This window comes from Pan troglodytes, chromosome 2 (genome assembly GCF_028858775.2).
Source record: "Pan troglodytes isolate AG18354 chromosome 2, NHGRI_mPanTro3-v2.0_pri, whole genome shotgun sequence".
Taxonomy (NCBI): Eukaryota; Metazoa; Chordata; class Mammalia; order Primates; family Hominidae; genus Pan; species Pan troglodytes.
Genome location: NC_086015.1, coordinates 28,168,685 through 28,182,241, shown reverse-complemented (window position 1 = coordinate 28,182,241; position 13,557 = coordinate 28,168,685). Strand labels below are relative to the sequence as shown.

General features: G+C 38.9%; 1 protein-coding gene across 23 annotated transcripts in view; it reads left to right on the top strand.

Annotated features, from left to right (window-relative positions):
• The window catches only part of THRB (thyroid hormone receptor beta), a 376,864-nt gene that overhangs the window by 299,273 nt on the left and 64,034 nt on the right, over positions 1-13,557 (top strand). For all 23 annotated transcript variants that reach the window (XM_016940582.3, XM_054680443.1, XM_054680441.1 and 20 more), the window contains one exon: positions 5,422-5,682. In XM_016940582.3, the coding sequence (XP_016796071.1) occupies positions 5,422-5,682 (261 nt within the window). The remainder of the gene's footprint in view (positions 1-5,421; positions 5,683-13,557) is intronic.

Here is a 13,557-nt window from a genome sequence, read left to right as displayed (position 1 = left end):
ATGGGCTTCCTATGTTAGAGGCAGCCCATGTGGCTGGAGGATAGAGAGAAGGGGGCAGAACCATGGGTGAGGAGCTCAGCCAGAGGGAGGCTCAGTGGGGCCTTGAGGCCACTGTAAGGCCTGAAGATTTTATTCTAATATTGGTGGGAAGTCATCAGATTATTTTAAGCACCAGAGAAATACACTCTTATTTATACTTTTAAATGCTCACTCTGGCTGCTCTGTGGAAAATAGATTATAAGTGGCTGAGAGCAAAAGCAAGGAGACTTGTTATGAATATAAATGAGTAACGGGAAAATTAAATGAGGTAGTAAGTACAATTTCTAAAGAACTTTCAAAGCACAAATAAAACAATAGCTATTAATAGGTCAATTACTACTCATCAAACTAAGGGCGATAAGGAGAACATATCGGTTAATAGCACAGAAGGCAAAGAGGAGCAGGTGAAGTGCTTCTCTTAATTTTAGGTTCCTTGTCAGTTAAGCAGTATATATTCCCTGGATGTTTGTGAAGATAAAGTGTCTAGCTCAGTTCCTGGCTCATAGTAAATGCTCAGCCAAACATTATTCTCCTGTCCTGCACGATTCTAAAAAAAATCAGTTGAGGCGTACATAGTCTGAGAATTCAGCAAGGCTAAACCTTATGGGTTGAAGTAAAAAAATTAAAATGGAAATTTGAGGCTTCATACCTAATAGTCTGATGCTACACAATGATAATTCTACACACTCTCTGGGTTTACAAAGCACGTTTTATACACACACCCCTAACGCAGAATATGGTTTGCAGTCAGTCTCAGTACCTAATATTAATGGCCTTTTAATGCAAGCTAAACTCTTGCAATGAGTGCCATGAAATCCCAGCCTACGCAGCTTACCCCTTCTGACCACTTTGTCATAATCCTATTTCCTTTGCTTTAGCTCTTTTCTAAGGTATCAGCTCGCTCTTGTGTCCTGAAATACTTGAATATTTTAATCTAATTCTCCCTTTTTTGATGGACAGATTTATTTTCTATCATCTTTAATGAAATATCCAGAGATAGGATGTAAGTAGTTATGTTAATGCGATTTATGTTTGTTTCTCTTTTGCAAAAGAACACTTTGGATCAGTGTTGTGTCAATCAAAGCCATCAGAATGATGGTCATCGAATGCAAACCTAATCATTCAAGCCTAAACTCCCTTGAGACACACAAGCCAATGCAGTTCACATGTCCCTATCTAGTTATTATTTTATTTTGTTCTACTTATTTTTAATTCATCATAACTAATTAAATTGATTAATTGTGTTGATGTCTAGAATGTGAAGTACTGAAAGCCAGATGTTAGCTGGGATTCATTAAAGAGTAAACGGTTCATAATTTATATGAATAACAAGATATGATCGTTTCTAGAATGCTCGTTTTTTAAAAAAAATATTACTTCTACTACTGTGTGTGATGTGTCCCAGATAATGCTCAGAACAACAGGCTTTTATTTTTAATTTTTTATTTATTTCAATAGGTTTTTGGGGAACATGTGGTGTTTGGTTTCATGAATAAGTTCTTCAGTGGTGATTTCTGAGATTTTGGTGCACCCACCACCTGAGCAGTGGACACTGTACCCAATGTGTAGTCTTTTATCCCTCATCACCCTGACCCTTTCTGAAGTCCCCAAAGTCCAATGTATCATTCTTATGCCTTTGCATCCTCATAGCCTAGCTCCCACACATGAGTGAAAACGTATGATGTTTGGTTTTCCATTCCTGAGTTACTTCACTTAGAATAATAGTCTCCACTTGCATCCAGGTTGCTATGAATGTCATTATTTCATTGTTTTTTATGTCTGAGTAGTATTCCATGGTGTATACATATATATCACATTTTCTTTATCCATGAGTTGATTGATGGGCATTTGGGCTGGTTCCATATTTTTGCAATTGCAATTTGTGCTGTTATAAACATGTGTGTGCAAATGTCTTTTTCATATAATGACTTCTTTTCCTCTGGGTAGATACCTAGTAGTAGGATTGGTGGATCAAACGGTAGACCCACTTTTAGTTCTTTAAGGAATCTCCACACTGTTTTCCAAGTGACAACAGGCTTTTTGAGTAAATACTTATTTACATCCATACCTGCAATCTGAGTAAATACTTATTTACATCCATACCTGCAATCTACAAGATAATATCTAATTAACACCTGACTTTTAAGGCGTCACTCAGTAGACCTCAAAACAATGGATGACTTTTTGAATGATAATGAAAATTTACTCTGAGGTTGTGTAAAATATTGGAGTCTGAGGAAACTACACGCTTATTCAAAATCTGTCACTAATTTATTTTCTTACCTTAAATTTATCTTAACCCTGTGGATCTCAAACTCTGTTGGGTATCAGAATCACCTGGAGAACTTGATAGATCTATGCATGCCCACACCCTATCCAAACTTCAAAAAGTCTGGTCTTCAGTGTTGTTTAATAGTGCCTCAGGTGATACTGATACACATCAAACTTTGAGAATCACTGACTTAACCTTTTGGGATGTTAATCTCCCTAAAAAGAAATATCCCATTTGTGTGAGCTTTGAAGGAACAAAAGGATATGGGCATTAGACATAGGAAATTACTGAAGACCATTATTGCCAACCACAGGTATGTGGAGGTAACTTGCAGTTCTCACCAACAACAGTATATCCAGTAGGTAGAATTCAAGGACCCCAGTGTCATGGGAGTCTCATCCTTCCTTGGGAATGGCATAGGAATTGCATGTTGCCCCTCTGTTCTTGCGAGGATCGGAATCAAGAATCCTCCTTAAATAAATTCCTGTTGAGTTTTCTCATGACCCAACCGGGACTTCTCAGTCTCCAGGTTTCCCAGCAGTGCCCCAACCAATAAACCTGCCAGTTAAGCAACTGAATATCATTATTACGAATGTAATTACAGACAGTAATTATGAGCTTGTAATTGCCTCCCATGAATGAAGCCCTTTTCCCAACCATCTCAGCTGCTTTTCTTTGGAAAATGAAAGCAATCCTATCCCTTGCCTCACCCCAAGTGTAGCCTTCCTTGCTTAGAAAAAACCCCCTTCTTGCTGGCCCAAGGGACATGGTAAGCAAGCTTTAATAGGCTGCACTTTAAGGGGCAATGTCCTCTTGGAGTGGAGCCCCTGTCAGCATCTCTCAGCCAAGCATTGTTTCCCTAGGGAGTAATGACTACCCAGTTTGGCTGTTTTTCTTAATTTCTGTGGGGTCAAGGGAATTAATACCAAATTTTAGGAATTTCTGCAGAAAAATCACATCTTAAAGGCTTTTCAAAATAGTTTGAGAACTTTAACCTTACTTAAATTAAGCTTTGCGAGATGCAATTTGCTGAGGATTTAGAGTATCTGAAAATAAAGCAGACACCATAAAAACATGTGTGCTGAGAAGAATGTTCATGTCTGTAGAAATAAAATCAATCTCATTAGGCCCAGAATTAACCCCTGCCCCCAGTAACTTTATATTTAGCTCATGAAAAACCTCAAGCCCTTATGGATAATGGTACTTGAATGAGTTACACATGGATATGTTTAGCTCGAAATGCAATACAATCTTTCAAGATCTCAATCTGTTGTTGCCTTTTAATGGCTACTGAGAATAAGTGCCTGTAATTGCACCAGTAGCTAGCACAGTCGAAAGTGGTAGAAGTCCACACCTTTTTGATTTACCATGCAATGAATAATGCCATATAAACTCTGAAAAGGAAGAATCTATGTTTATATAATGTGCCTAATACAATGCTTAGCACAGCCCTTTGCATAGAGTGAATTTTCAGAGCTCTTCTCTGAATAAGATCAAATGTTACACCCAAAAGCTAGCACAGTGTACAATTTTTAAAAGGAGACTTATTGCTTACTGGCCAAAGTAAGCTATTTCAAGCCACAGCATTTCCATTTACTATGACAAAGGAATCATGTGTTGATTGTTACTTTGTTACTATTGTTCATGGTTTTCTCCTGGAGTAGAAATACAATGTGCATGGGCATTGGCATTTTCTCATAGTAATATGAAAACCCAGAAGGGTAAATGCAACTTTCAAAAGTGACTGAGTAATTTACACTTTTAGAGAAACCATCCTAACCAACATTAGCTGAAGACATCTGGTAGCTTTCGAGAGGGTGCTTATGAAAACCTAAAGCATTTTTAACCCTCATGTTAAATAATTTAAAATTCACTTTAAATGTTTGAAAGTCAGCTTAAAATTCAGTGTGCTGTGCACAGGTCAGGATAGACATGTCTCTCTAAGCCCCAGGGATATGGGTATCCATGGTCTTCTCGTAATTTCACTGTTAAAAAAAATTCACATATAAATTTGTGAATTATGATCACTTTAAAAAGACCATATAAACTCTGAAAAGGAGGACTCACATATTTATATTATATTTTTTCTAATTTTGACAAACAGTAGCTTAAGAATTTCTGAAAATATGGATGACCAGATGGATTATGTTTTTTAATGTGTACAACATGCATACAAATATGTATATATATATTAGCTTGCTCATTTTTGCTCTCTATATCCATGTACAGTAAAGATATTTAAGGAAGTAAAATTTGCCACCAGGGAAGGTTAGTGTCAGAAATTTTTCATCATATTATTACATTTTTTCCCATTTTCTGTAGGCCAGACCCTCAAGTCCCTATAAATTGAATAGAAAAAATATATATAATATACATAAATAATTAACCAGCTGTACTCCAAAGAATTTAAGTTCATCATTCTATCATTAGGGCTCTTAATTTGTCCCACAGCTAAAGCACTATCTGCTTTCCTTCATCGGTTCTTATTGCCAACTTGGGACTGTACTGAAGCCCTTTACAAAACTTCTATTTGTAAGATTCCCTTCTTTTTTTTTTTTTTCTTTTTGTAGGCCATCAGAGGTAGAAGGTGGTAAAAACAGAGTTGCCACTCTCGGTGTGGCCACGTGAGCACGTCCCACTTAAGTAACAGGGTGTCCCTCAGGTCAGCTTGTGATAAAACCCAAGTCAAACAAGGCTGAATCCTGGGTGTTTTATGTCCTAAGGATCTGAAAAGTGTTCACGGCCAGCCCTGACCCTCAAGACCTCAAATGGTCATCTAAGCAGTAACGTAAATTGGTGTGTAAACTTGCTCCTGGGCCATTGCTGTGGAAGTGGGACTGGCGAAAGTACAGCCTTGCCATGCAGGAACTAATGTCTTTCTAGGCATTTAAAATAAGGGGGAATGTGTTGATTACTCCGACAGGCAACCCAACTGCAGTGGCTAAATGCCCAAGGCTGACAAATTCTGCATCTTGTCACTCCCGTCAAGTGGCATGTGAATACTGTCAGCCCAAAAGAATTGAGAAACAACTTGCCTTCCAAAACTCTGCATCTCAGCAAAATCTTGACAATGCCAACAGCTCGTCATCTCGTGTTTTTCAACCCTTTAGAAAATGGCCTTACAGCCTGGGACAAACCGAAGCACTGTCCAGACCGAGAACACGACTGGAAGCTAGTAGGAATGTCTGAAGCCTGCCTACATAGGAAGAGCCATTCAGAGAGGCGCAGCACGTTGAAAAATGAACAGTCGTCGCCACATCTCATCCAGACCACTTGGACTAGCTCAATATTCCATCTGGACCACGATGATGTGAACGACCAGAGTGTCTCAAGTGCCCAGACCTTCCAAACGGAGGAGAAGAAATGTAAAGGTAACCAGATTTTTATTAGCCCATTATCATGTGTTTCAACAAGAAAAAAATATCCCTGTTGTAGCTGTGTACTTCATCTACATTTCTCTTCCAATGTATGGTGTCCCATGTTTTCTCCAACTGTTCTTTTACTAGGTGTCCTTTTCTTCAAATATTCTTTTAAACATAAATAAATAAGTGGAATCCAAAGAAAGGCAGCTTGTTTCGGTTTCACGTTGTGCTGGGACACTTGGGGTGAAGACATTTTTACTTCTCTAATTAGTAGAGGGGTTGTAAGTTTTGGCTTTAATTCCATTTTTGGGTCTGAGTAGAAACAGGCATCGCTGTATTTTTATGACGTCTTGCTTTAAAGTGTGTCTGTGCATGTGTACATTTCTTTTCCCAAGTGTGCCAGTAGCTAATGGGATCTCAATGCCTACCTTTAACCTAGACAATTCATGTTCAAATGAGAGGTTTTAAGTTGTTGTCTTCTACTCATTAAATCCTTGTGTCATCATCCTGAAAGGAGAGATTATGGTGTTAGGAGGTTGTCACCTCATAAGGCAAAAAAAACATTAAACTGGCCTAAGTTCCTGATTGCATTAGATTTAACTGTTCTTTACCTCATGTCGCCTCCACCCTGACAGATGTCTTTGTGCTGATCGCTTTATTGTCTTAGGGCTCCCCAAAATCTTTGCTTCTTAAATCAATTTGTGTCTTTCAATGTCCAAGAGATCAATTTGCATCTTTAAATGTCTAAGTTCATTTAATTTCCCATTCTTTTTCAGTTTAGTGGTTTTTCTTTTTTAAAAGAAAAGGGGGGGGTCTATTTAGTTTTTCTTTGAGGATTGTGACTCATGGTAAAGTTTTAAATTGTGTTTTGAAAATCTCACAATCATATACCAATACATAATAAAGAAAGTTTGCAAAGACTCCCATTTACAAGGCATGAAGGACTTACACAGCTGCTCTACTTTGAACATATACACATGATTATATTTATCCTTCATATAAAAGAACTGGTCTTTTAGGTTTTCTGAAAATGCTTTGAAAGCTCCTGGGAATTACCAGTTTACCTGGGAAATTGAGTGTTTCAGTTGGAAATAGAGTTATTCAAAAGTAATAGTGAAATAGTGTTCTGAGCTCTGATTTGAGTGCAGTCAAAACTATACATGTCCCTTTGGAAAGGTTTGTATTTGGACTCTCTTTCTCATATATATATATATATATATATATATATATATATATATATATGAGGAGATCTGAGAAATTGAAAGGGCTATATAGAAAAAAAGCAAAATAAAGTTTTTCAAAGGAGTCAGGATGTAGGACGTATGTGTGTGTGCAAAATACATTTGTTTGCAATACAATTGAGATTTAGTCTTAGCGTATGTGGCCAGATTGTATCTCAACATTATATGGGCTGGCACTAAAACCATGTCAGTTTACGGTGAAACGCCAACAGAAAACTCTAGCATCCTTGTGATCTAACAATGTCATAGACCCAATTTGATTCACTCACAATTGATAACAATATTCATTCATTTATTCATTCATAGAGTCCATCTATGTCTCTATCAATCATTTAAAATAAACCTTGGCCTTTCATATCTAGAGTTTCCAACACCACACATTACAGTTTGTTGGCCATCTTAAAAGCAAAAGGAAACAGTCTCTGTTTGGATACAAGATGCTTAGTAGAGTGGTTAAGACCACAAATATTTGAGACTGATCTATTTGAGCTCGAATCCTAGCCTTTCTACTTTCTGTCCTCGAGCAAACTTATAAGATTGTTAATACAATTAAATAAGATGATGTATTTAAGCATTTAGCAAAGTACCTGACTTATAGTGCTCTCTGAATAGCAACTGTCATTATTATTGTGATCATTACTATTAGGTATGCATCATTAAGTCATATAAATACTTTGAACTATGCTGTGAGCCTGGTAAGAAATGAAGCAAGAGGAGAATTTCAGATAGATGTGGGGTAGGACATGAGGCTTCAGGGACGTTAGAGTTGATAATTTATTTTGCATTCATTCAACTCTTTTTCACTGAAAGTCAGAGATGTAATGAGAAAATATAATTAAATTATTAAAGTCCTTCCTCAGGATTCTAATATTAACAGGAAAACAGCTAAAATAACTCTCCCATGTTTTCCAGAGTAACCACCAGGGTCCACCTTGACATAGGCATGAGGCAATGCCTTGGTTCAGCATAAAAATGCCACCAGGAAACCTATGTCATCTTGGTCCAAGAAACTTATAAACTAAATACCATTCATTCAAAATGGGCACATGTGTTGAGTGAGGCAGCAGTGAGTCCAGGACAGCAACAAGATTATACAGTCTTTCCTTATAGAGTTGGTTCTCCATCTGCTCTGCTTGTCAGCTCTATATAGTTACTATGAAGAGAGTGATATTTTGATGTTCATCCATGTTGGGCATTTATTTCCTAGATGGCTGTCTATCCCACAAGAACGCTTGACATCTCAGTCTTGGGCTAGTAATCCATGCATTCACTCATCGGTGTTTATTGAGTGCCTACTGTATACAGGATATTGCCCTTGATGTCCAAGCATAACAAAATGGCAGCAGGGCCAAAAGGACATCCAACTAGCCCTATTCCAAGGACCCCATGTAGAAATGATACGAACAAAATAGTCCTGAGGATACAAAAGTTAATTCTGCACAACAGGATCCAAAGAACAAATCGACTTCCTTGAAGCTGTGCAGTGAGCCCATCTGCCAGATCAGTCATCTAGCCAGGCTAGACCAGTGCACTTCTAAGCGTGGTTTGGGGACTGGCACTCTTCTGCAAAGTGGTTATTACCATTTCTATTGATGCAAATACAGAAACTGAGAGTGAGCTTTAGGAACTTTTATAGCAGTTTGACATTGCCACTGGCATCCAAATGCATGATCAGTGAATTCATTTCACTGAACAGGATATAGACAGTTAGTTGGGTATTGTCAAACATGCCTGGTCAGTCACATGTGGTTTGAACTATGTAAAAGTCCTGTGCAGTAGAACCATGTATTGCTCCATAATGGACCAGATTTTTAAAATAGTCTTTCACTTCAAATAGTTTATAGTACTCTAAATATTGTTTCTTTAGGGTTTTGGGTAGCTATCTAAGGTTTTGTTTTTCATTTTGTTCTGAATACTGCTTTTTTTTTTTTTTTTTTTTGAAATGGAGTCTTGCTCTGTTGCCCAGGATGGAGTGCAGTGGCACAATCTCGGCTCACTGCAACCTCTACCTCCCAGGTTCAAGCAATTCTCCTGCCTCAGCCTCCTGAGTAGCTGGGATTACAAGCATGCACCACCATGCCCAGCTAATTTTTGTATTTTTAGTAGAGACAGGATTTCGCCATGTTGGCCAGGCAGGTCTCAAACTCCTGAGCTCAGGTGATCCACCCACCTCAGCCTCCCAAAGTGGTGAGATTACAGGCATGAGCCACTGCACCCGGCCTTACTGCTTTTATTTTAACCTGCATATACCTATGCTTCTGTCTTCTGTAAGCATCCTAAGTGAATTAATTGGTAACACATTTAATTAGAATGAGAGCTATGGAAGAGCCCTTACATTCTGTTGCAGATCTCACAACAGATCTCTGTTGAATCTGCTGGAGTATCAGAGGCTATTTTAACCAGGAGCAAGTGACCCATTCCCTTCTGCAACTCACCCCACCCACCCACACCTGCTCTTTCCATGCCACACTTCCTTGGCACTTTAATCACAATTTGAACCAATTGCTCAGCCGTAAGGACCACATCCTACTCCTTGTCCTCCTCCTCCCTTCCCAGTCTGAGACGATATATCCAGTGCTACTGAAAGTGTGGTAGTACCAACCAGTGGCACTAGGAGAACCTGGAGCTTGGTAGAAATAAGATTCTCAGGCCCCACCCAGACTACTGAATCTCTAGAGAGGGGCCCAGCCTTCTATGTTCTTGCCAGCCCAGTGCAGATTCTTAATACCTGGGTATCATGACGAGCTTGAAAATACTCTTCAACTCGTTGCACAGGAAAGGGTCTGCCACCTGGTGGGCACTTAGGAAATGTGCATTTCTCTTCCCTTCCCTGACTGCACGTGGGGAGCCACTTGAGTCCCTCCATTCTTGGTTGGGCCTTTCTTTGGGCCTAGCTTATCTCAATTGCCAGCTGGAAGGTCTGCTTAGTCACTGCCTAATAACAGATCACCCTGGGACTTGAGCCCTTCTGAGAACCCCACACTGTTTGACTGGGGCCCTGATCCTCCCCTGAATTCTTACAAGGCTTCACCCCTCTACCCTCTCATGCTCTACTGTACTTCTCTCTGGGAACCACAGGGTCTCCCCAGTCCCACAAGGATGGGCTCTAGACGGATGCATGGATCCCTGGAGCTGGACCTAACCAGCCCTGCTGAACCCAGGCAGTCAGGCCTTTACACTTTTATGTCAATCAGGGACCTTCCTGAAACAGTGAAACCCAAGGGGAGAAACAAGGCAGGGACTCACCCACCTCCCTGGTGGACTCAGAAAAAGGAGAGCAGCAATCAGTGATCTCACAGAAATGTCTCTGTGCTTAATATTTTTAAAACTGATTCTCAGATACCCAGGAAGGCAAGAGGGAATGAGTTAAAATAATTTTAAGAACAAGTTATTTCCTCTCATTATAAAAGCCTATATATGTTCATGGTAGAAAAAAAATTTCTACAAATTTTTAAAATTGCAAATAATGTTTTAAAATCAGTTGAAGTTCTATTCCCCAAGGGTAAGCACTGCACATTCTTATTACATTTCAGTCTTTTCTCTGTGCATGTGTATTTTTTATAAACCTGGGATCATACTAGGCATACCATTTTAACCAGCTTTTAATGCCTAGCAATATATCATGAACATTTTCCCATGTCATTAAATATTCTGAGTCCTGACTTTCATTGGCTATAGATTATTCTTGTTTATAGATGTATCATAATTTATTAAACCAGTCCTCAAGATTTAGACAAGTTAAAGTAATTTTTTAAACAATATCTTATGTCAGCAAAGGGGAAAACTATTAATTCATGCTCTTCATAAAGACAAAAAAATGAATCAAATCAGTGATGACAATTTCAAATGATGTGCCATTCTCATTTACCAAAATAACAAAGTGTCTTAAAAGTTGGAGACATAAATGCAAGTCATTGTGTGCATTATAATCCTTCACGTTAGACATTCACATTTTCAGCAGATGATTGCTATCTTTGTCCTTAAGTAAAATACAAGGGCATCTCCAGGTGAATGAGTATTTTAAAAGGTGGAGGATTAAAAAGCTTGTGCCCTTCCGCCAGTACTACCATCTGCTCCATCCATCTCTGCTCTCCACTCTGCCCCACTCATCATACATCAGGATCTGCAGTCCCAACTGAGAGTGCCAGTGATTCTTATACCTCAAGGGCACTCTGGGAACGTTAGCAATCAACATGAGAACGATGGCTCTCTCCCCACTGTGGGCATATGTCAGATAGCTGTGTGATTTGATACTTCAAAGGCAGGGACAAGTACCCCATACGTATACTGGGGCAGACAGAAATAGAAAGCCAAGGGGGAAAATAATAGCTACTCACGAGATTGGAGGGAAGAAAAAACAAAAAACTGGAAACAGCAATGTCAAAGGGAGGTAGATATCAGAAATTCAAGGCCCTGGTTCATCTAACTTCAGTTTTCGTTGAGATGCACACAGAGCAGGGGATGGACCACCCCACGCTTTCCAAGGCCAACTGAACAGTGTCCGTCATGCCAAAGGATGCAGACGTACCCAACCATACCTCTCATCATACTCTGTCCCAGGGAAATACTTACACAGGGCACAAGTCTGTTCAAACATGTTCTTTGCATCTTTGTTTTTTGTTACTGATAAACTGGAAGCGATCTAAATGTCTGTCCACTGGGGAATGTTCCAATAAATTGTGGTATATCCAAAGCATTCACCAGAAAAATTAAAAACAGACTTTTTTAAAAGAAGTGATTTTAGGAATACTTAATGAAAGTAAGCATGCATTAAGAATAGTGTAATCCCATTTATAGCGTTAAAAGTCTATATAATTGTGTGTTTACAAATGTGCACAGAAAAAAGTTCCCAGATATACATCAAACTTGTTTCAGTAGATACCTCAGAAAAGGGTGGAATAAGAAGGATTAACTCCATATGCAACCACATTCAAAAATCTTTACAAGAATGTATTAATAAATATTAATGAATGTATTAATGAATAATGATGTGCATAAATTTGTTTAATGTTATTATCATATGCTTTACAGTTAGGCTTCAGTTTATTTCTTGCTCTTTAAATCATCAGCTCAGGGAAAATTTTTTAACCTCTGTAACCCTCAGTCCATTTAGTTTTAAACAGAGGAATAATATCTAGCTTTCAGATTTGTTGTAAAGATGAAAGATATTTCAATGAAGGATTTGATTTAAAAAAAAAAAAAAGATGAAAGGCCAGGCGCAGTCGCTCACACCTGTAATCCCAACACTTTGGGAGGCCGAGGCAGGTGGATCACTTGAGGTCAGGAGTTTCAAGACCAGTCTGGCCAACATGATGAAACCCTGTCTCTACAAAAAATACAAAAAAAATTAGCTGGGGATGGTGGCATGTGCCTGTAATCCCAGCTACTCAGGAGGCTGAGGCAGGAGAAGCGCTTGGAACCCAGGAGGCAGAGGTTGCAGTGAGCCAAGATAGCGCCATTGCACTCCAGCCTGGGCGACAGAGTGAGACTCTGTCTCAAAAAAAAAAAAAAAAAAAAAGAAAAGAAAAAAGATGAAAGATAATATGTATAAAGCCCCCAACATAGTGCCTGGCACTTAGGAGATACTAAACAATGATAACTGTTATTAGAATATAAACACACCTCTTAGCCTTGTGCCCACCTCCTCCAGTTTTTGCCACCCTTTCTGACCTTGAAATACATTGAACTATATAAAAATAAATGAAGGGACGCCAAACAAAACATCATGTGCACAGCTCTAGTAGAGGCATAAACAGTTGAAAAAAAAGTCCATAGCAACAACCAAAGTATTTTTTTTTCAGACTCTTTTAAAATTTAAAACTTTAAATAAGAAATCAAGGGGAAAATGAAGTAGCTGAACTGGAATTCTAACTCAGGCAATCTGGCCCCAGGGTCAGAGCTCTCTACAGTTATAATCCCCTATGACTCTAAAGGGTAAGAACATTGCAGACCCAAAGGAAAGAATTTGAAACTGCAGAGGAAATACTGCTCTATTGTCAGGTAAAGATGCAGGGTGGTCAGACCTGCTGTGATGGGAGCAGTAGAGGTCAGCACGTATCTACTTATACAGTCCGAGGTCATATTCTGTTGCTGCCATCTACCAGCCATTGAAACTTGGGCAAGTCACTGAGTTTGTTTGAGCCTCAGTTTTCTCATCTGTAAAATGTGGACCCTCTTTCACAGAATTGTGGAAAGAAACAAGCTCTTAAATGATCTCATGGGACACAGTGAGTGCTCAATAAATGGGAGTTATTTTTCTTACAATGAGCCAGAAAGACTATGAGAACCACATTGGACATTAGGAATGCAGAATGCCCATGTCAGAATAATCACTAAATTGTGGCTGACAGGATTGAAGTTTCTAAAGCCAGGAATATTACAGACGCAGGCAGAACAGATGTAATAGCCAAATCCCTTGACTCTTCCATCAGGTAGTTTTCAGACAAAATCAGATACAAGTGGATTGCTAATGTACCTAGCACTGAAGTTGGAAAGGTATTATTGGGAGGGTCAGCCTTACAAAGACATCGTAGGTGATAACTGGAATTCAGTCTTTCCCTTCCCCAGGACATCTCCTACAAGTTGCCCTGAATGCTTATAATTCTATCATTGCCCTTCCATTGTGGTCTTTCTTTTTTTTGTT